The 24,151-nt window shown below is 40.9% G+C and overlaps 1 protein-coding gene across 1 annotated transcript; it reads right to left on the reverse strand.

The window, feature by feature from the left end:
- Window positions 1-11,503: 11,503 nt before the first annotated feature.
- Window positions 11,504-24,108, reverse strand: smek1 (SMEK homolog 1, suppressor of mek1 (Dictyostelium)). Its single transcript, XM_017412010.3, has 15 exons — window positions 22,992-24,108; window positions 22,791-22,846; window positions 22,583-22,681; window positions 21,670-22,287; window positions 21,040-21,117; window positions 20,818-20,934; window positions 18,063-18,179; window positions 17,840-17,971; window positions 15,876-15,978; window positions 15,633-15,791; window positions 15,375-15,544; window positions 14,404-14,546; window positions 13,929-14,119; window positions 13,137-13,348; window positions 11,504-12,628 (listed from the first exon to the last, which is right to left on the reverse strand). Exons 1-15 carry the CDS (start codon window positions 23,131-23,133, stop codon window positions 12,509-12,511), a joined length of 2,457 nt encoding a protein of 818 aa, XP_017267499.1. The 5' UTR covers window positions 23,134-24,108; the 3' UTR covers window positions 11,504-12,508.
- Window positions 24,109-24,151: the final 43 nt, after the last annotated feature.

Below are 24,151 nucleotides of genomic sequence, written 5' to 3' on the forward strand. Positions count from 1 at the left end.
TATCAAAGTAGAGTGGAATAAAAAAAGACACATGAAAAGACAGGAAATAATGGGGAGGGGCAGGATGTGGGAGATTAAAAAAACAATCAAATTTATATTTCTGCTACTTTAATGTGATTTATTTTAACTTTGTTATTATATATTTTTCCAAAATGTGGTAAAGAGATACTGTAAATTAAATTGTGCTTCAAAGCTGGTCTGTTATTCTCCTAAGCTGGGATATTTTTTGTGCTTTAGTCAATTCACTAAAAGTAAATGTGCAACTGCAACACTGGGAGGCATAAAGACGGGAAGGAAATAAATAAAGAAGAGACAGAGAGAGTAGATGGGGAGGATGAGATGGAGACTGGGGGAGTGGTGACAGTGATAGAGAGTGAGCGGACTCCTGGGACAGCAGAAAAGGCAAGTCCATCGATCCAGGATGGCGAGCTGGCTCACGTTTCACATCCTCAGCAGTAACACCAGCGCTCTGCCATGGAACTGAGCCCTGCATCCCGTCTGGACAGGGTCACCTCTGCTCTATATGTGTCTGTCTTTGTGTGTGTGTGAGCCATGGAGAGACATGAAAACAGATTTATATTTTGACAAGGATTTTAGCACATTGTTCTCACGACGGCTGAAAATCTGTAGTTTAGCAATTAATTCACTTACTTCAATTGTGCATCAAACTACTAAATCTTTTGAGCATCTTGCTTTATTTTGCTAAAAAAAAAAGCTAAGCAACTGTGTTAACGTAGGCTATCACGTTGTCCAGAGATATTCTACAGTTTGTCTTGGTATCCCTGTTATTGCAACAAATATTCTTATTGTACAACTGATAGGGCATCTAAACCAGTTTGGATCATCTCTCATCAGATGCCGATCCCATCAGAGAGAACTGATATCCTGAATGAGTCGCATCTCTCCATACGTGGTGGGCTGTAAATGGAAACTGGGCTCAGCCCTCAAAGCCCGCCACTGTCATTCGAGAGGGGTAAACCGTGTGACAGACGACCGAGCATGTGGCATCTCCGTGACCCCTGACCTGGAAAACCTTTCCTCTTTCTGCCCCTGCTGTGGCTAAGGGATGGTCTGTAACCTCAGTGACCACTGACCACTGGGACTTTTTTGTGTCAGTGGTCAGTCCCATCAGAAAAGGGCACGCCGATGTCAGATCGCAAACAGGTGAACTTTGACTCTTCCGTGCGGGTCCTGGGTTAGGATATTTGGGAAGGGTGTATACGGACGCTGATAAGATCAGGGCTTGTGGACAAATAAGAGATAAGGCTAATGCAGGATTTACTAAGGATAAAAACTACAGCTATTAATGACAATGTCAGCAGCGAAAACAGTGTCTTTTAGCAAATGAGCCTTAAACTTCATGATTCAACATGATTCTCATTGCTTTACTCCCACAAACATTTGTTGACATGTTACTGCATACTGGCAACCTGTCCAGGGTGTACATCGCCTCTCATCCAATCACCGCTGGAGATAGGCGCCAACCCCCCCGTGACCCTGCGTGGAAAAGGTGTTCAAGAAAATAGATAGATGGACGTTATTGCATTTTGCTGTCATTAGGTGGAAGCTAGAACAAAATTAGATGTCAGCTACTTTTTGATGCGCATGTGTGCCCTTGTTGGCTCCTTAGCTTTGCCCTGCTGCAGAAAAAAAAGGCGTCACAGTTGTTTTTTGTTGGTTTCCAAGCTTTTTCATCTTTGTAATGTAATGAGTCATCTGTATCCATATCAGCTATACAAATTCAACCCATAAGTATCTGACCTACTGTATATGTATAGTCATTGTTTTAGCCAAAAGTTACAGTACTTGAAACCTCATTGGAAAGAAATATCTCTATTGAAAACTTACCATCAGCACACTGAGCATCCATCAGTGCATCTATCCATTATCTACCGCTTGTTCCGGAATCGGGTCGTGGGGTCAACAGCTTGATCAGAGAAGCCCAGACATCTCTTTCCACAGGCACCTCTTCCAGGAAGATTCCAAGGCTTTCCCAGGCCAGCCGAGAGACGTAGTTTCTCCAGCGTGTCTTGGGTCTTCCCCAAGTCTCCTCCCAGTTGAACATGTCTGGAACGCCTCCAGGGCACATCATGGTTGGTTAACAGGAGTATGCTTTTTGTATAAGTCCTGTAAAGTAATGACTCCTGTACTCGGGGTCTGCACCCACACAGCTACTAATAACCCAAACCCCTCCACTGAGAACATCACCCATCCGTCCATTTTCTTTACCTGATTTACCTTTCTGGGTTGCGAGGAGGGGTGACAATCCCCAACAGTCACTATGCAAGAGGCGGGGGACACCCTGGACAGGCTGCAAGACCATCACAGGGCCACATAGAGAAAAAAAAAACAATCATTCACACTCTCACTCACACCTAGGGACAGTCCAATTAACACAACATGCATGTGTTTGGTCAGTGGGAAGAAACTGGAGAACTAGGAGAAAACATGCAAACTCCACACAGAAAGGCCCCAGGCCGGGAGGTGATCCTGCAACCTTCTCCCTGTGAGGCGACAGCTCTAATTACTGCACTGCCATGCTGCCCACAAAGAACATCAGCAAGTATTAAATAGATATAGAAGTTGGCTGTATTTAAAGACCTTTTTGAGTGACTTTTGAGAAAAAAAAATTAAATCTTAAAAAAAAAAAAACACACTTCAAGGTGTGCTTCTTTTACGGTGTGACCAGTTAAATTCCAAACACTTAAAATTCCAATTTTTCACCAAAATACTATAGAGACTATCCTTTGATCCATTTTTTAATGTTTTCATGAGCTTTTTGAGAAGTTCTGGATTTGTCCCAAAACCTTTTCAGCACCAGTTCATACCCTCCCTGACAAACATGACCACCGAGCCAGGTGACATTTACAGTGAGCAGTTTTTGGGTCATTAGCAGGCATCAGATCCTCGAGCCACAGCACCTCGTGAGCAAACATGACCAATGGGTCTAGGATTTGACTGAACCCCATCGCCGCCACCATTTGCACCCTTTCTCTCCAAGACCAAGCAATAAATGATTGGTACTATAACAGAAAGAACAGATCTGGTTCTGCGAGGATTGTTTATTACTGCTACTATTCCCCCATAAGTCGGGCTTAGAAAAATCAGGCCTGATGAAATGACAACAGGAAACTGTGGCTGAGTGTTAACATCCTTCATGTGAGTGGTTATGTGTGTACTACAAACACCTAAACATACTGAAAGCTTGTCCCTTGTATATTTAGATATGAGTCATTGATTGACTTATATAACATAAAGAAAAAAAAAATCTTATAAAACCCTGCTTATTTTTTTCCAATCAACTGCCCCAGTCAGTTTCGTAGACTTATTGCCTGAAACTTTACACAGCTTGAACTTCTGAACCCAGACTGATCCAAAAGCAAGAGTTAAAAAACCACAAAGGACTCATCACACGCGTACCCTGAATCCTCAATCCACTTGTACCAGGCTGACTTCACAACTCAAGGGTCACATCTTCAGCGCCGCTACACTAACCTCTTTCTCGTCTCGGGTCAAAAAATAAACACAAGAGAAAAGAGGAGCCGCAGCATGATTTCAGCCCGTGGCAGACGTTTTTTCACCGGCAGTTTATTTTTTTATTCCAAGCCACACGACTCCACACACGCACAGAGCTGCTCGCAGTCAAACATAAACACGTGCATTAATGACAAAAAAAGAAAGTCCTTTTTTTTATTACCCACAGCTGAAAAGCAAAATGCAAGGAGTGATGTCAGCAAACTAGTTTATAAACCACTCCACAACTTTTAATGGAATCTGCAGAAAGTAATAATCAGACATCTACAAATGATTATCTTATGGAGTAAACCAAATTCAAGATGGCCACCACAGCCAACTGACATTAGAAAACACAAAAATAGCTGAAAATAAGTCAATTTTAACAGATTTTTTGCTATAATTTGGTGTGGTTGTAGGTCAGCGTCATTCACAACAGATACTCCAAGTGCAACTCATTGTGCAAAATTTGTGCTTAAAACTTTAACATGAACTTTTGGAGCCAGTCCTGTTTGTCTGTTAGTAAAATATCTTGTGAACCACAGGACAGATCCTATTGGAACCTTCAGAAGGTAATCACTGGATGTACCTCTACAACTAATCAGCCTTTAGAGTCAATTCAATTTAAGATGACCTGCACAGCTTATCCACATTAACCAACACAAACATGGTTATAGGATGGGAGGCTGCGACGAAGTGAAGAGTCAACGCAATCTGTAGGTGTACTTAGACAGATAACTTTTACTATTTTGGTTTTATAAATGTCTGTAAATGTTTTTGTATAGTGCCCTGAGATAACTTTTGCTGGGACTTGGCACTGTATAAATAAATTGAATTTAAAAAAATTAATTATAACTCAGTCAATTTTACAGATGTGGTAGCAGCTGAGAGTCATTCATAACATGCACTCTGAGCGTGATTTTCAAGGTTTGACCAAAACGACTACAGCTTGGACATTCTGAGCATAAGATGATCTTAATCTAAGCTTCTGGCATGAAAAGCAGCGCATGGTGCGGATTCCTTCAAGAAATGCTAGGCCTTTGTTTCTTTTTTTAACTGATGTACTTCTGTCAACAATATTTCCAACTTTCTCTTGAGTAACCAACTCTTTTGAAGAACATGCTTTTTTTCTGACCATCTGGTCGGTCAAACAACATAATCTCAGAGGTCGTGCTCCATCTTGACCCTGACGATACCACCGTCGCTGCACTTATCTGTAATGAAAGACACTTTGTGAGGCTCGTTGTCATGTGTGGCGTTGAGGTTCTCGAACGGAGTGTGTGATATGTATTTTGTCTTTTTATGTGAAACTGGTGGAGGCGCTCAATTGACTAAAGCATGATAGGCGAGGATGCCAGGATTGTGCCCTTGAAATGATCCCCCCGAGTCAAGGGTGCATCTGTCAGCAGCATGGCAGTGTGAGTGTTTGAGCACACAGAGAAAGGTTAAGTAAGTGTGTCACCTGATTCTGGGAACTATTACACCCCATGCCTTTGACACACTGACTAATTAGCACAGTGTATACAGGAGTAGGGCAGCCTATAAAAAGCCGAGCTGGAATGAGAGCGGGGTTGTCCTTGTTGTCGCTAGCAGAGTTTCTGCTCGGGAGCCTGGATGATAATGAAATGCTGGTGCCAGAGAGAAGACAAGGGAACGAACTGGGCCAATGGAGAGACGGGCTAATAATAGCAGCTGAAACTGTGCTATTCCCAACACTGACCGAGAATCACACTCTACACAAACACAGAGGCTCAGACAGACACACGCTGGCTTGGCCCAGAGTTTGAATGGTAACCTGATCGAGCCGCCGCAGAAACCAAAGCAATCAGGAATCAAAGCAAATCCAGCACGCGTACAGTATGAATTTGCGCGTGCAAACGAATGTCAATGAGTAAGGATTTGTGTGCGAGTGCTGCTGAGCCAGAGATAAATGGAAGCAGAATTTGGTGGAAACCACTTTTCTCTCCAAAACAAAATTGAGGGAGCGCATGTCTATAATGCGCTCCAACCGGAGGAGAGGATAGAGGGCCTTTCATTCACCATGAAGAGATCTGTCTCTTCTCCTCCAGCCCCTCATTTCATCCCCCCCCCAACCCCACCACCACCCCCGTCTTCACTCCTACAGCGCATCTGAAGCCCATTCTCCCTCTCCATCACCCACAAATACAACAAAATCTCTCTTCCACCGACAAGACAAAAGGCTTTTTGCTCCTAATTGTGCCCAGCTGTCACAGAGACGAAAGAGGTGAGACTGGGAGAGGAAAGGAGCGAAGGCGCGGAAAAAGGGGGGCGGGAGAGGAGTCGGACAGGGAAGAGGAGATCAGGCAGGAGGGAAGAGAAGAAGAAATGAAAGATGTGTTTGTTCAGTACTACAGGCTGACACATCTCTCTTATCTTTTGCCCACCAAAACCATATGCCCTTTAGTTACAGAGGACGGGTGGGAGGCTAGAGAGTTGAGGTGTAAGTGCATGGAAGGGACAGCAAGGCTCAGACTTCGTAGAATGTGGAAAACGCATGCATGATAAACAGGAGAGTTATCCAAGGTCATCACGAATTAAAACTCAGCCATGAAGAATGGGGACAGTGAACAGACGCGCGGCAAGGAACTGGCCTGCAGGAGCTTCTGCCTCGACCTGCAGCCCTCAGGTTCCCTTCCCAGCTGCCCGCCGACCACACACACTGCCTGGCAAGGTGCTGACACCAACGCCACATGACGCAGAACTGCCACCGAAGGCGCTAGACACTCTGGCTGCAGGAGCCATCATGCTTGGCTGCATAAAAAAAAAAAAAAAAAAAGACGACAAAAATGAAATACTAATTTTTTACACTTAGGCTTTAACGTCTTGAAAACAAAAAGGTGGACACAACTTCTAAATGGCAACCAAGATTGTCGATTTGCTCCAGCGTTCTGGTTCCGTTTGGTTGTGGTACCAGCCAGAACACTGCTCTATTAAAGCACACAGTGAGCTCAGTTAACAGCATTCTGACTGAACGACCAGTCCACTGGTTGCTGTGTGTGACTGGTGCCACATGTTCAACTCTCACTGAACCACACGTCTGATCCCTCCTCCCTTGTTTATTGACTGGAAACTGATACCTTTAAGGGTTTCATTCATGCTACATTACATGAGGTAAATTCAATAGCTCAGGCATCATGGTTGGGTCATATGCTTTCATGCCCTGGCTGGTTTTTTTACATGTTGGGTGTCTGCCTCCATGTATTTTTTTCCCTCCCCGTTCACAGAAGCCATTGTGTTTCCCAGCGCTCCACTGCTCAGCGCAGTTTGTCAGCAAACACCTCCAGTTATAGGAGCCCGAGGGCCGGCGAAGTTGCTTTCATTTTATTCAGCGTGAGTTTTATGTGCCTTAAATAGAGGCGGAAATTTATGCGCGTGGGGATTTTATCGGCAAGGGTCCGATGCGTCCATTAAATGTAAACTCCTGGAAAGTAGGCTGCTTCTAGGAATAGATTGAAGTGTGTGTATGTGTGTGTGTGGATGTGTGGAAACAGCTATCTGCAGCTCAACAGAAGGTGCGCTCTTTATCGCTCCAACTTTTCCATTTAACTCGCAGCCCAGGAGCTCTTAGATTCATGTCAGTGGCTCCTGTGCCACATCCTGACGTCTAACACCAAACTCTTAACTTAGCCATGACAAAGCAGTCCCAAAATCTTCCACTTCTTATTCACTTTATGAAAAAATAAAAAAATTATCCCTGACTTGGAGTGTCAAAGTCATGAAAGAATCACAATTTACAACCAGTAAAAAAAGGAAGCACATCTTTGTGCTGCACATTTTGCAGCACTAACCTGTTAAGGTTGAGTCGATTAAAGTTATAAAAAACATAAGAGAAATTCCTAAAATTTGGTCTGCTGGTAGTTAAAAGCCATCCTCTACACATACTACACAGTTAACAGATCTTTGTTTAAAACTTTGACAGGGGAGTCAACTCCGTCTGTGTTTTAGCAGAAACCATTTAACAGATTTTAGCAAAACTCCTAGAAAGTAATAACTGGATGAACATCTACGACTGACTAACCTGTGGACCCAATTCAAGATGGCCAGCACAACTAATCAACCTCAGGAAACACAAAAAATGGCTATAAATCCGTCCATTTTACAGATATTTACCTAAACTTTTGTGGGGTAGCAGCTCAGAGTCAACATCATTACACATCCGAGCGCTAACAGGATCTTTGTTTAAAACTTTGGCATAGATGGTTGGTGATTTGCATACATTCAAGAAATGTTTGGTTTTTTTTACAGTAAATGTGCAGAATATGACTAAAGAGGGCTCACAAGTGCAGCTACAAGAAAGGTCTAATTAGAATATAGACTAAGTATAAATGCCAGAGAAATGTTTTGAAGGGGGAAAAAATGGGGAATATGTCTTGCTACAATATTTACATTTTGGGGGCTTAAACCAGCCCTACTTGGTTACTGTTGTTTAAAAAAATACTTTCACTAATTGTAAAAGTTGCATTAGACTTTCCTGCTCAACAAATGTTTATCATTTCAGTTTAGTGTTTGCATTTAGGGAAGTCAAAATGACTTCAAACCAGGGGCCCAAGTCTAAGAGGCCCCAACGCCTTTCTTTTATGTTGTAATCATGTTATTCTGGGAACCTTTTGGCTTAATTTATCTGTCACCCACTAATTCCGTTTCCTAAAAGGAAATCTCGTGGAAAGAATGCCGGACTTCTGTTCGTGACAGCATCTCACCTCTGCCTTTAATGTGAACCAGATGTGACGGATGGTGACTTTCTCTCTCTCTCTCCTCCTTCCAAACTCTTTCATTTGCTACCGACGGATGCTGGCCCGGGGGTCCCTGTCAGCTCGGCCCGCCTCAGGGACGCTCACCCCAGGCAGCGGCGGGGCCGCGCGGGGCCGAACGCGGCCGTGCAGCTCCATGAAAGCCGGGGAGCTCCGGCGGACACAGAGGGCACTTTGTGGTGGAAACACGGGGCATTGTCTGCAGAGACGCCCGGCCCGGTGGGGGGACATAAAGGCGGACTTTGTGCGGGTGTTTTCACAACCTCGGGGCAGGTTTCCGAAAAAAAAACCCGCACGTGTGCCATATTTCCTCCATCATATCCTGATTGGGTTAGCAGGATTATATGGGATTAAACTAACATATTAGGACACATTTTCTTTTCTTTTTAGTCCTGCTCTAATCAGTTCGAGTTACTTAATAGTATGTATAAAAAAAAAAAAAAAAGCTCATAAACAATTATTTTAAAGTTAATTAATAGACAGCTCTATACATTTTTGCAGACTTATCTCCCTCTGTGGTCTCTATCGCCCCCTACAGGTGGTTTCAACCAACTGCAGCCAATTTACCTTTTATAATATTTAACATGTTTCTTCTGAATTCCTGGAATATCTAGCAAACTACTGTCAAAATATGACCTTTTACTTTTTAGTAATCATTATTTTATTGCTGCTCAGTGTTTGTTTCCTAACTTTACCAGGAGCCAATGTTTGTATTGTATAATGATAGTTTATTTTGAAATTTATTGGAATCTTGCTGTTTTTTATCATCCCTAACACTTCACTTTTCTGTTTTAGGCTTTTAATTGGACGATAGAGTAAAAGTCTGCAGGTTGAGCTTTTATTTGCTGTCATAAATGGTCAAAGACCAAAACAAAGAAAAAATGTTAAAATTCAAAGTGACTTTACATGGGATTGTTTTTGTCGGCTTCTTACTTTCAACAACAAGCTGGGCTGCAACAAAAACGATTAGCCCTAATCTTAAAAAGTAGTGGGTATTTTTCTCTGACAATTTAAGATTATTTTGTTTGTTGATGCTTTCGTGACATCGTCGAAAGCTCCAGACTAAGTGAAAAATTAATTTGGGTTGTTTAAAGTCACCTATTTCAAGAATAAACAAACAGTCTATTAGCCCAAAGTTTGATGGAATAAACTACAAAGCAAACTAGTTCGTCAGGACTTTGGATCAGAACCATCACTCCAGATTTCCCTCCTATTCGTGGCGTGCATTATCTTTGTTTTCTGAAAATGTGCTGACAGTTTAGTCCAAACACAGTTTTGTGTTTGTCCTTCCCACTGCATTTTGTCGGTTTTCACTGGTGTGATAAAACACAGAGAAAGTTGATAACCAGCAGACCAAACGTATCAGGAGCCTCGCCAATCAAGAGAGCTGTCAAAAACCCCTTTTCAGCGACCCAGCAGGCAGCTGGGCAGCAGCGTGCCTGACGACTCTTCAGGACTCTGGCAGACGCGCAGGCGGGCAGAGCCGGGTGAGCTGCTTGGCACTGGAAGTGGAGCCGGCTTTTCTGGTGCTGCAGCGGCTGGCACCCAGAGCAAGCTGGCCTCTCCACTGGCAAGGACACAAGGCCCAAACATACACACACACACACACACACATTCTGCCACACTCCTGCTGCGGAGCAAACGAAGGCGGGCAGGGAGGGCCGCTCTTCAAAAGCTGCTGTTTGTCTGGAGATGGCTTTCATCTGAATGGAGGCCTTAATAGGCGTTGTGTGATGGCTCTCGTTGCACACTGGGCAGCCAGTGATCCTCTTCTGTCAAGGTTTTAATTAATAAACAATGTTTGATGGCCACAATGCTCTTGGAGGGACAACACTGACTTCTTGGTGGCCTTGATGCTGTTTGTTTTGGAGTTGTACTCTAACTCCCACTGAGTTTACCACATAAACTGGGAGGTGCAGACACTTTTTTTTCTCCCAATGAACTAGCAAAACAAAACCCATTTCAAGTGCACTAGGTGCTGTGATTTTCAAATATATTCAAAAGTCCAATTATTAAAACATGTCAACCACAGGGTACATGCCACAGCTAAAATGTCAACGGAATATGAAGAATAAAGAAAACTGTTAGCAGTTTTACATCCTGAAGTAAAACATGCAGCTGCCCCGTTATGACCTGAAGCAACATGGGTGTTTTTAAATATCAAGCCTGGAAGGATTTTTGGGACACAAACTGTAATAAATGTTTTGAACATTGATTAGAACGGGGCCAAAAGTAGAAATTTACAATAAAGAGTGTACTATAAGTGGTGAAATGGTTGTAGTGTTTTTGTTTGCAGTAATGTCACGAAGACCAGTCTGAAAAAAATTAGAATAAAATTAGAAAAATAAAATTCAGACTGAAATGTTAAAAAAAAAGACCCCTTAGTAGGCTGATTTCATTCAAGGGTTAATTTAGACATATAAATTGCATTTCCCCCCCCCCCACTCTTATTATGGTAAAATAAAGAAAATCTTTAACTTTTTGTCTACAGCGCTGAAAGAAATGCTTTATAGTAAAAAAAATAAAAGTAAAAAGACATTAGGACACCACAAAAGCATTGGGTGCAATACAGGGAAGTTGAAAATATTTGAAATTCTATCAACTTCATCACACATTTACTGTTTCTGACTCAGGTTATAGATGAAATGACTAAAGTGGAAACGATCCGACTCTCAGCGTTTCTCATGTGAGCCCAGAGCTCCACCTGGTGGACAATGAAGACAACAGCAGCGAGGGATCTCCAATTAATACCAGCTACTAGTTTGGATCAACTTGGCTTTTCCTTGTCCCTGAAAGTACAGAGATAAGGTTAGCATGGCATGTACCCCAAAGAATAAGCAGTGGCATGAAAATCATATCAGAAAGAAAGCGGGAAGGCTTAACAAGACGTCCTGAAACCAGCGAAGTTGCAAAACAAGTTTGATAATAAAATAGCAATTTTAAATTCACAACTTAAATTCTCCAGTTTTCTTTATATGGCATGTTTGTTGCCTTCGTTCAGTAAAAATGCAGCAGTTTCCTTGTGGCAGAAAAGTACAAGGATTTGTGGATAAAAGGTGAGACGGGGGAAAAAGCAAAACAGTTATTAGGACAAAACGTAGGGGAACATTTTACAGCAAATATTTTTTTTAATGGTCCCAAATTTTCCGAACAACTAAGTGTACACTCATGTAAAAGGAAAAAAAAAATTGAGAAGATATGACAAAATTCATCACATCTAGAATTCCACTCAATCTTTAATCAAGATGGGATTACAAATTCTCCAAAAAATCTGCAGTTTCAAAGGGCAAAAAGGGTAAAACTAGCTCACCTACTGAGGTCTTTAAAAACCTGTTCAAGTGTGACTGAAAACGTCCTGAACATTTAAAGGCAGGTCTTTTTTTTGTTGTCATTTACAAAAAGAAAAAAGAAAAAAAAAACAAGTCAAAAGATTGAGACAAATAGAGAACAAAAGGAAAATAATGACGAAACTGCTGGCTTTTTTTTTCTCTCCTCAGAGAAAGAAACGTCCACTGAAGAACGACAACATTGATGACATCAAATGACAACAAGGGCAGCTCCTTGCCTCATGCTGCCTCCCATCTGGTCCTATATGCTAACTTAAAAAAAAAACAAAAAAACAAAGGAACAAAAAGCAAGAGACGAAGAGGAGGAAAACGAGAGCAGAGAGAAAAGAAGCAGAAAGGAACAGTGAGGAAGTGAACTCGAGGGAGGGAATGGGGTGCAATTGGTGGTTCTGGGTCTGAATTGGCTGACCCACCTGGGCCGCTGTGATGTCCTTCCCTGAGTGGGGGGCAGGGGGAGGGGGCAGTGGGTTATGGTCCGAGCATGTGAGCTCTGGTATTTCACTTTGCGTGTACATTTGTATTAGTATGTGGTCTTTTCCTCCACTTGTGAAATCGCCGAACACCAACTCAGCTCTCTTTTAAGAGAGCTACTCTCCATCGAAACGTTTTTTTTTGTTTTGTTTTTTTTCTCGTCTGCTCCACTCTCCAGACGTTTTATCCGCTCCCGGTCTCCTGATTGGCACTTCTTTGAGTTGGACGAGTCTGAGGAGGCTGGTTTTATTCCTTAGCAGTCTGCTCCTCTTTTGGCCACCCGCTGACAAAGAGGGGTGGTGGGGGTTTTTATTCATTCAATTTGTCTACAAGTTTGATCATTTCCGTGTGAAGTCTGTGTTTGGAGACTGTCTGAGCGGAGTATAAGCTGCAACTGCGATTTCTTTACGAGCTCAGTTTGGACTTTTTTGAAGGTGGCAGAGGCTCCTCTTTAGTTTCCCCGTCCTCTTCTTCTTCCTCCTCTTCGTCATCGTCAGGATAGTCCACGAGTCCCACTAAACCTCCCTAAGGAAAAAAAGAAAAAACACTTTAGATGTAATTTCCTTTTTAGCACCAAAGTTTGGTTGATATTTTCCTAATCTGTCCATGACAAATTCAACTTTAAAATATCCATCTCAATAAAACTCTATTAATGCATAGCCATTTTATAAAAATGCATGTGTATTATGTCCCATCCTGTTTCTTGTTACCATCTGTACTAATCTATTTCTCATTTCCCACTGTCTAAATAAAGCCAACAAGTGAGATTTCAGTTAAGCCTAATGACACATTTGTGGTGATGACAACTGTTTGAAATACAAAACAGGGTTAGTGTGAAAATTAACAACATAGGTGTGAAGTTTCATAGTCAAATCGAATTTTCACAATTTCTAAATTGTTTAATTTACAAAGTGTTTAAAACAGAACAGATATGATACAAACCCGTTTCTGGCTCGGTACATTAAACTCAGTTTCCCCAAATAAACAGCTTTGAGGGGATTTATTCAGAGACGGTTTCAGACCTGACAGGTACCTTTGTGGTTACTGTTGTGGTGGGGGGCGAGTTCCGTGCCCCTGAGCCCGGAGACCCCGGTGATCCCGGAGACCCAGGGTTCAGTGAAGCGGAGGAAGGAGGGCTGGACAGGCTGGTTTTAGTGGATCCAGAGAAGGAAAGCTTGAAGCTAGGATTCTGCCTGCCCGACAAGCTCGACTTCCCCAACACTTCTTTGTCCTCGGTGTCTTTTACTGGGAGCAGAGATGAAGAGGTGGACAAAGGTCAAACAGATTTACTCTCACCAAATCAAATTTGCAATTATTTTAGTAGTTGTTTTCACTTTATTGTGTAAGACAGTTTTCCTCAATAGATGGAAACAGGTTTTTATTAACTGAAATGTCATACATATAAAACCACCATGTAAAATGGTTTAAGTTGTATTACAAAAACAAAAATATACATTAGAACTAGGCTTTTTGTTTTAAGTGCTTGGACTCTTCAGGTACACATGCTATGTAAAAATGAGGCCATAAACACTCCAGTTTTACAGTAACTACACCCAATGCAAAATTAGGACGAGGAAATTTTATTTTAAAAGTAATGAAAAAAAATAATAAATATATTAGAAAAATCAGAAAATAGAAATAGCTGGTTCCTAAATGATTATCTCAACAGAAAGCAGCACACTAAGAAGTCCCACACACACTTGTTCAGAGAATTCCTTATTAAATTATCTAGCCTTCTGATTACAGGAGCACGATTCTTTCCAAAGTCACCGTCAAGGAACTAGCTGTGGGACTAGTTCCTGACTACTAGTTTTCCCATACTTACATTTCTTCCTCTCCATGAACTTGCTAATAGGCTCCATGAGGTCTTCTTCACTCTTCATCTTGTCAGAAGGCAGAACAACCGCTTCCCCATCCTCGAGGTCATCTTCGTCTGTGTTGAACCACATCTCCTCTTCGTCCTCCAACGTCCGCGCGTCGCGGCGGAAGCGGTGGTTCCGCAGGATGGAGCGCATGCTGCAGAGGACAGCGTACAGCTCAGTGAGCAGAACGCAAAAGTTTTAAGACAGTCTCGGTAATCAACAAGGAAAAAAAAAAATTATGAGCTGTTGTTACCAACAAAACTATAGTTTTAGTCCCAGAAAAGCTATGCAAAACCAGACTTGTCATTTTAACACCATAACAGTGTGAATTATTTAACCAATACCACAGACTTCTTTTCACTTTTATTATCAGGCACCTATAGCTGTTACAACAATTAGTGTCAGTGCAATAATACTACAGCGCCTTGATTTTCTCACCTATCTAGTTTAGGGTTGTCTTGCCGCTCTCGCTGCTGTTCGTATCTCAGCTTCAGGCCCTTGAACGTCTGGACATAATCCACATCCTCCAGAGACTTCCAGTAGTTCTCCACTATGTGAGCTGTGAGAGACTTAATGTCCTCCTAGGTGGGTGATAGTAGGCAAAAGCAAGGAATTGACACACAATAGGAGGAAGGGAGAAATATGTAGAGAGAAAAAGAGGGGCAGTTTTTTAGGACAGAAACCACACAGAGGAAATGAAGAACAAAGATTCATGCTCTCATTCACACCCAGTGACGGAGAGTTCTTTACCCAGCTTTACTGGTTTTACAGTCGTATTTGTTTTCTTTGGATGCAGACAAAAAACTTGATTCCTAGTTTGTGTTCAATGAACGAGAAGCTACTACACATCAGTTCTGGGAGTATCCTCTCAGTACATCCTCAATGAGAGGCTCTTTGCTATTTGCATAATTAACACAGTTCTGGACAGGGAGAATTTGTGAAAAAATAATCACTTGCCTCAATAAACCCACTGGCAATTTCATCAAAACAAGAAAAAGGTGCATTTATTTGGATTACTTTAGCCAATCAGTGTAATGATTGATTAACTGAATCAGTGTAAGCAAATTAGTCAGCCTTACATAATCCCAATAATACTGGACTTATATTAAAGGTTTTTAATTCAGTATCAACTGTTCAGCTATTAAAAAGAAGGAAAAGAAGATATACAGCCGGCCAGCCAACCAAAAAAATCAAGCTTTAAAAGTTAATTCAAATTTTCCTGCAACTTTTTAAATCAAGTTAAAATCATCTTCCACCTCTAAATTTTGATCATCTATAAAGCTGCAAAAGCAGGTATAAATGCTGTAATGATATAATTAAAACAAACACTCAATTTAGAACATTATTGTTCAATATCTTGCAAAGAAAGAGTAAATAAAAAGTGGTAAATGAGTGTCAGGAAAACTCACCACGCGGATATATTCAAACATCTCAATGATGGCTGAATTCATGAGATTGTAGCGTGAGCCATTATTTCGAAAGGCCTTGATGACTGGCTCAAAGAGGAAGTTTCTCATTATGTAGCGATTGTAGAATTCGTCTTTCAAACCAATAATCCTTCTCATGAAGCGCAGGGCACCTGTGCATGAAGAAATACAGGTCTGTACAGAGCTTCCTTTATGTTATAAATAACATAAAAGACTGAGATATATACTGATATGACTTACACAGTGCCAGGAAGGCGTGTTGAGAGGCAGTGAGAACCAGTACCCTCCTGAGAATATCTTTGTTGATGATGTAGTTCTTGATGTGATACGTGTGATGCTCAACACAAAACGTTAGCAGCTCCAAAATCAGGGCAAGCAACTGGGCTGTTTGAAAATCATCTACAGGCGACAGGAAAGTTACTAAGAACAAAAACGTTATAAAGATTAAGAAGAAATGCCGCACAGCTTAAAGATATGCAGTACCTTTGCTGGGTTTTTCTTCTGTGGTGTTGGCTAATAGTGGAGCTGAGAGTACATGCATACAGTGCTTGTAGAAAAAGCTTAAGAACTCCGTCTTTTCAGTTTTCTGCAGAGACAAAAAGAGATAGTTTTTGCTCAAGTTCTCTCGCTTCAATTTTCACGATTCATTTGAGGACAAATTTTCCCTCAGGAAACTCCTAACTCCTAAATGACTAAAATACATTATCACAATACAAAGTTACCCACTATAATAACAAAAGTAAACAAAGATGTCTCTGTAACTTTCACTTACTTTTGTTTTTTAAGTTTAAGAATGTATTACATCACTGCTTCTGTGATTCATAAAGTTCAGTTCAAGTAGCAGGTGATGTAAAAAGATTCAGGTTTAAGACTACAGTGCTGTTCAGGTAAGAATTTATATAATTTATTTTTCTAAAATGTACAAAAATTGTTTTATTTTGAGTGACTGTATTGCAGTAAAAAGCATAGTCATAAGCCCTGCACTGGATTTGTGGCAATAACGTACCCTAAACATTACACACAACCTTTTTACTAAAAAGATCTCAGAAACCTTCTTTTTGATTCATTTTTTCAGCTGTTAATAAATAAACAATAAACTTAACTGCAGTAATAGGTAGAAATGTCTTAAAGAACATTGAGTATTTTGGTTGATGACTAATATGAATGTTTAATAAATGTCATGACTGTTCTTGCAACTGGCATACAGCATTTGATTTACACCGTTTTCATAATTATTCAACTGCTCATTAAAGCCTCGGACATCATCTGGGTCAGGTGCTTTTTGACATATTACGACTTATTTTATTTCCTCTAAGATTTAAACTGAGCTGGATCCTATCAAACTCCAAGAACTACTAAAGTCTAGAGTCGTGACTTTAACCCTTCTGTAGATTTTGTTCAACAGCCACAGAATAAAAAGGTGCCCAGTTCTAAAACACAATTTAACCTTATCCAGGTTTGATGAAGCACTTTACAAGGTGTTTCTTATTCATATAAGAATATCCTAAGACATCATGTAATACTGATAAATACGTTTTATGGACTATAAATAGAAAAAGGAGAGAGTTTTCAGAAAGCAAAAGTACAGCTTTCTCTAAAGCAGGGGGAGGCAACCCTGGTCCATGAGTGCCACTGTCCTGCATGTTATCCTTGTTTCCCTGCTTAAAACACACCTGATTCAGTGGTTAAATCACCTCTTCATGCTCTGCAGAAGCCTGTTAATCACTCATTGATTCAAACCAGGTGTGTTGGAGCAGAGAAACAAGTAAAACCTGCAGGACCAGGGTTGCTTACCCCTGCATGAGGCTCCGCCACTGTCAGCTCATTTTATTAGGACAGCAATAACTTTTAGAAATACTCTTAAAAGTCATATTTCAGCATTTAAAACATAATAACAGGTCCAGTTGATCTTTATTGAACTGTTTCTTCAACTAGATGGTCAATGTGCATTTCAGCACTGTAAATTTCCTCCAATACTCTGTCAGCGTACTTCTGCAGGATAACTCTTATTAGAAAACTTTGAAGACGAGTGTGTGCCAGTTGGCAGGTCTAGTGATCCAACCTGTTAAACTGGCAGAACTGATTACCTTTCCTCAATTACACAGTGTTACTGGATTAACAGGAAAATGTAGTCAGTAAGTGTTTTTTTTTCCTTTTACCATTACTGAATCTAAACTATAACCTCCTGATCTGATCGGATTTTTCTTCTGCATTTATGGAAGCAAGTTGAGGCACATGAAGGTCGAAACCACACCTCAAACTGAATTAGTCTTTTTCCTCCCATTCTTCTCAATTTAAAAAACAAAAAAAAACTCTAATGTATTAAATGGCATTCGGTAAAACACAAGTAGAATACATAAGAAGTAAGAAAGCACAATTTTAAACGCTCTGCTTCAGCTTGCAGTCCAATCAGTGTTAGTACAAAAAAAAGCTGTGTGCAAACTCACATTTGCAGTAGCCAACATGTTCTCTGGATCCAACAGAGTCCGTAGCAAGCCCATTAGCTGCACCGCTCCACCAAGCTCTGGGTCTGTGTCACAGATCATGTGTTCTATGATCAGGTTGATGAGGAGGATGTCCTGAAAGGCAGAGAAATGTTACTTTTTACACACCTCTGTATACCAAAAACAAACACCAAAAATTTAATTTCATCTTAAAATTTATACTCACGTCATCATTCTGCTGAGATTCCTGCATGACAAACTCTCGTACCATGGAGGGGTTGTACTCCACCAGATAAGAGAATATATCTGTGGCTGCCCCACGCACCTGAACATCGTCCATTCCCTGTTTGACAAAAACACAGTTGTTATTGACTGTAAATTTACAACCAAGCAAATCTGAAATCTTATTTTAAAAACACAATGAAATGAGAATAAAACTGGAGAAACAAAAAAGTAAACAACACTTCAAATTTTACATATATTGTTTTCTTATTGTTGCAACTAAAAATGTATTTGTGTGAAGAAGATAACAGTCAGGTCTGTGTACCTAAAGCTATCCATGTATAACATGCAATAAGAACACATACGATAACATTTAAGTATAAATTACAGATCTGTCTAATGTTTACATTTGTTTAGAGCTTTTTTTCTTGAGCTGCTTTTATTTCAAAGCACCAGAAATAAAAAGACTCAGAGAGTTTTAGTACTAGCTCAGAACTAGTGCTTAACCTTGTATTTGGTTCTTAATTCTGACTGCTGAAACACCAGATTTTGCTCAGAAAAAACAGGGCTAAAAAAGTCCCAACTCATTGCTGTTTCAGAGCAAAACACTGCTCATGTCAGGTTATGAAGAACAACAAGATTAACTAAAACATTGTGACCACCAGGTTTAAAAATCAAGAGCCAGTCTGGACATTATATCAATGAAGGACATGAAAAAAAGATTTGCTTTTCACTTCTTAAGTTTGTACTGTTTGTTTTTCAACTTCTGTCACCTTGGTCATCCTCTACATGACATTAACACTCACTGTTTTCAGCTGAATTCATAAACAATGTTTGCAATGTCATTTATAAACATGGACAGTTATATATATCATCTGCTGGAATTTATAAATCATGTTTAAAGTTTAAAACACTTCTGCAGCCCTTTTAAAAATCTATTCAACCATTTTTTTACCGGCTTCTCCTTGCAGGCTCACAGGGAGCTGGTGCCCATCTCCAGCGGTCATGGGGCTAGAGGCGGTCCGTCACAGGGTCACAAAGACACAACCATTCACACTTCACACACAGCGACAGTTTAGAGTTGTCAAATAACCTAACATGGTGTCAGATATGCCAGTCAGCATTTTAAAAGGAATTTAGACGGTGATTATGACTTAAAACAGTGTTTATTATCTGGATTTGTTATTAGAGTTTATAAAAAAAAACAGCAAGATAAACGAGGATCTGGGTAAATTAACTGTTTGCCTGCATTGTTGTTGCCTTAAAAAATTTAAAACACACTTGAAAAGGAATCAAATAATTTAAAGGAAGATTTGTTCAAAGCAAAGTTATGAACTGGTTCCAAAACTAACACTAAACTGGCACGAGTACTTCTTTGTACTGGGCATGATTTTCATAAATATACTATGACGTTTGCCTGGAAATGTCTGTTAGATGAAAAAGATACTTTGTATAATGAAGACTAATAGGCTAAGTGTTTCTTATGACTTCAAAGTAACTATTTACACAATAATTTAAAAAAATGGCAAGTCATACAGAATATAAAATACTGTTTACTTTCTAAACCCCTTTTACTTTGAGCAACTGCTGAACTCCCAATCCATCCATCCATCCATCCATCCATCCATTTTCTTTAACCGCTTCTCCAACTCCCAATCCATCATAAATAAAGATTCAAAAATGAGGGGTGGCTTAAGAGCCACTGCTTTTGTTTGGTTTATCCCTCCTCAGTTACTGCAGGAACATGGCAGAGCAACATGCTGGTGTGGAAAACCAACAATTTTAAGATGCAAACCGCTTCTTCCAAATAAATTAAAACAGCAATGTCTATTTTTAAGCGATACACAAGATTTAAAACAGAATAATCCATCCATTTTCTTTACCCGCTTCTCCTTTCCGGGTCGCAGGGAGCTGGTGCCCGTCTCCAGCAGTGAGAGGCGGGGGACGCCCTGGACAGGTCTCAAGTCCATCACACATAGAGACAAACAGCCATTCATGCTCTCATTCACACCCAGTGACAATTTGGAGTTACTAATAAACCTAAGATGCATGTTTTTAGTGAGTGGGAGGAAACCGGAGTACTCAGAGGAAAAACCCACATGTGCACGGAGAGAACATGCAAACTCCACACAGAAAGGGCCCAGAAGCTTGAGTTTTATGACACATTCCAGCAAAAAAAAAAAAAAAATTTGACAACAGTTGAAAAGCTGTGAGGAGAATCCAGCCAAAAGCTCAAAACCAGAAGTTTCTTGCCATAGTCATTTCTACTGAAAAAAAAAAAATTCTGCAGCTGCAGAAAAGATGAGATTTCATTTGTCTGTCACACTGTGTGCCGTACAGTCATTGTATGTCAACCCTTTGCTTTTTTTACATTATACACAGCAAACCACTCTTTGCTTTAAGTTTTTTTAATGAGTCCTGGTCTCAACAAGAATTTCAATCAAGTCACCAATTAAAAGGCAAAACTTAGAAATGCTTTCTCTTAAACAAAAGTAACTCTCAAAATTTACAAATAATGTAACCATCTTTTCACTCATAACGCATTCCCAACTAAAAATCCCTAAAAATTGCATGGAAGTCATTTTCTCCATCCTTGAGGTATTCCTGTACTGTGAAAAATGTCTGCCAACATAGAACCGTTGTTTTGGTTTTCAGTTTATTCTCAGACTAGCAGTGCACTGAATGACTTACGCAAAAAGGCAAGCATCATTATCCAAGCTATTAACACAAAGAGCCAAAATCTAATGTTAATTACTCACCAGTATGACCTCCAGTGCAGGAAGAATGCCCATGTTTGACAATGTTTTGAAGAAGGCGTCTCTGTTTTGAGGTTGTAATGTTTGTGAGAATGCACAAAACTCTTTTAGGAAGTTTACCTAAACAAGGTAGAAAAGCAGCATATGAAATAAGAAACATTAATGAGACTGGTAGGATCTGAAATTAAAACTCGATAAATTACATTTGAATAAATTCGGGCATACCAGTTCTTGTCTTTTGTCATCATCTGTAGCCTCATCTGTTAGCTGTGCAAAGAGGTCTGTCAGGAACTTCTCATCATCCTGACATCAAAAGGAAAGCACAGATTATAAAGACAGAAGTAAAGGACCACAGATTAGGATATTATGTCGGTAACGGTAAAAGTTCTATTTAATTATTTTGTTTAAACAAAAGAGTTTCTAACAGAAAAAATCTGTTGTGTTTAAAATGGATTGATGTTTTGTGTTGAAAACAAAGGTCACAAAATGTGTCAAATGACTTTTAAAGAATAAGAAACTTGTTTATTAATGTTTAGATCTTAGCTCTCAGGGAGAGAGAGCAAATGTTTGTGTCCGTGTTGCTGGACTTCAAAACACTACACAGCGTATCAGAGTCAACAGTGTGCCCGTTTCAGTTTGCCTCTGCTGCACCCGAACTGATTTACACAACACTTCTCCATCTCTATGGAGACAGCCATACATAAACACTGCTGAGTTGACACACGACACAGGGCAAAAACACAAAGGTCACATGATCATAAAAGAGTACAACAATCTCACGCTTGTTAAAACAAAATAAGCCAAAGCAAATGTTGATAATATATGAAATACAAAAAAAACCCCACTCCCTCTCACCTGTAGCATGCCCACAATCTCCACCTTGTTGAAGAAGATGAAGGAGTGCAGGGTGGACAGCATGTTTTCCTCAAAAACAGAGGGCGTGGGCAGCACCATATCCTGAATATACTGCACCCGATATGTCTGGTGTATTTTCTGACGCAGTTCAGGATCAGAAATGGGAATCACCTCCTTAAATCGGGCTGTCTTAGTAAGAAACTCTCGATGCCGCCGTGGCTGCGGCAGTGCCGGATCGAATTCCAGACAGCCAATGACGTCCATAATGCACTCATCAGAAAACATAACCTCAAAGAGCGCGGTGCGATTCAGCAGGAAGATGCCTTTGATTATTTCATACAAATGGTGGAGTCCCTCTCTGTTCTCCAAATCCTCACACACTTGAAACAGTTCCAGAAGCTTGCGAATGTAGCCTTCATTCTCCACAGCAAGTGCCAGTTTCTCACGTCGCAGCGGCGATGGGAGTGAGGAAGCCACCAGCTCAGCAAGGTCCTCCAAGCGGTTTAATTCACATGGCGGCAACTCGAGACCTGGCGATGACATTTCATCAAATCGCTCCTCCTCGGACTCATCCACCACATCTTGCGTGATGTCCACTGAAGGGTCTTTTCCCTGTACCTTAACAATGAAATATAAAAAAAACATGTTTCAAATCTAATTTTCCAACTTAATTACATACAGTTCAATTCAATTCGCTTTTAAAACAATTCCAAGCAAAGAAATTCAGTAAGTTATAAATAAATAAATGCCTAATCTTCTCTTTGATTCAGTCCCCTATCCTAAGCACACACAAGATAGCAGGTGAAAAATGGAGACAAAAAAGTTCCTTTTAACAAGAAGATAGCGCCAGCAGAACAATAAGGATGAACTGAATGGTTCAGACAGCACAAACCCACACGAGAACTACAGTTACCTGGCATATTTTCTCCCAGATTTCATCACATCCAGCCTTCTCCTGGAAGCTAAGTGCCAGATCATAATTTTCAGCCTCTGACCATACTATCAACGTGTCCTTTTCAGGAGAAATAAAAAACAAACAAACAAAAAAAAAGGAAATTACCATTCAGACACGCTGTGAATGAATATTTTACTCAAGCAGAGTGCACGAGTCACATACTGACCTGTTGTTTCTGGTAGGCTGTATTTGGGTTGATTTTGGACTCCAGCAGTAACGAACCTGTCAAGTTAAAACAGAGATAACCCATAAAAACTGGATACAAGCACAGTGTTATTAAGCACGCCAAAGGGCACGGCTGCTTTCGTCATTTGGTCACTTACAAATTGTAAACAACCACCCATGTGGCCTTCATTTGTTTACTCACCGTCGCTTTCTGCTCGCACCAGGAGAGAAGTCCCTCTCAGTCGCTCCACGTAGCCCGAGGAGACGTGCCCGGTCCCACGATCATCCCACTGCCTGTCCTCATTGAGGGTATAGACTTTGACTCGTCGACGAGTGTCCGTCATCCTGGCAGGTGATTGTTACCTGTGTCCCCTTTCCCCCCCGAAACTGCTTTGGGTCCTACAGGACGTCCGCCTCACCTGGGTAACGCCACAACTTGGATTGACTTCCCAACACCTGTTTACCGCTTCGGTGCAGTATTGACAACTTTGGAGAGGGATCAGGAAGCAACTTCAAAGTGAAGGGGGGAAAAAAGAAAATCTGGAGCGGTGTCCAGTGAGATCCCTTGACAGATTCTGCCCTCGCTGCTGCTGTTGTATTTGCTTAGTTTTGTCAAGCTGCCCCCAAAGTTATCTCACAAGGGAGAAAATAAAGGCAGAGCGCCACGCAGAAACGACACTAAATCCACTCACTGGTAGCAAGGTAACGACAGTCTAATTAACAGAACGAACGACACTGAAATCATAGACAAAACAACAGCTGTAAGGCATCACTAAATCCTAGCATATAGCTGAGAACGGTGTATTCAAAATAAGTTCCGTTGTTACGACCGCTAGATTGGAAAACACAATGCCCTCTTGTTGGTACAGTTTGTACGCTTGCAGGTAACGTTAGCCAGATACGTTAGCTAAAAAAACCTAAAACAACCACCTTTAGAAACAAACTCACCACAGTTCGGCACCGATAACATTATTTCACAGTCGCGGGCAGAAAACACCGTTTCAAATCAAGTAGAGCGTTCCTACTTTTTTTTTTTTAAATAATACGCCAGCTAACGCTAGTTAGCTGGTATTTCTTCCCCAAGTATTCCGCCATGTTCTGGCTCGGGGCCGCGGAGGGACCTTTTCTCTCCCTACTCATATTCAGGCATACGGAGAAATGTGCAAACCAACAAACTGGAGTAGAATATTTACTTCAAGGCTGCGCTTTACATTACACTGCTATTTGTCATTCATTCCAGACGTGTAGCTCTGATAATTGCTAAGTGCCCCCCTTGAGTTTTCAGCCATCTTGGGTCCCTTCAAGAGTCAGTACGGGGTTTCCAGCACGGCAACAACAGGGCAGCCCGCCACATTTAAAGAG

The sequence above is a fragment of the Kryptolebias marmoratus genome, linkage group LG19 (assembly GCF_001649575.2).
Source record: "Kryptolebias marmoratus isolate JLee-2015 linkage group LG19, ASM164957v2, whole genome shotgun sequence".
Lineage (NCBI taxonomy): Eukaryota > Metazoa > Chordata > Actinopteri > Cyprinodontiformes > Rivulidae > Kryptolebias > Kryptolebias marmoratus.

Excerpts from the sequence above, each read along its gene's own strand:
- smek1 (XM_017412010.3), bottom strand. The coding sequence starts at position 23,133 with ATGACGGACACTCGTCGACGAGTCAAAGTCTATACCCTCAATGAGGAC. Across the intron at positions 22,682-22,790 it reads CAGCCTACCAGAAACAACAG|GACACGTTGATAGTATGGTC; the intron begins GTCAGTATGTGA and ends TCTCCTGAAAAG. Across the intron at positions 15,545-15,632 it reads ACACGCCTTCCTGGCACTGT|GTGCCCTGCGCTTCATGAGA; the intron begins GTAAGTCATATC and ends CTTCATGCACAG.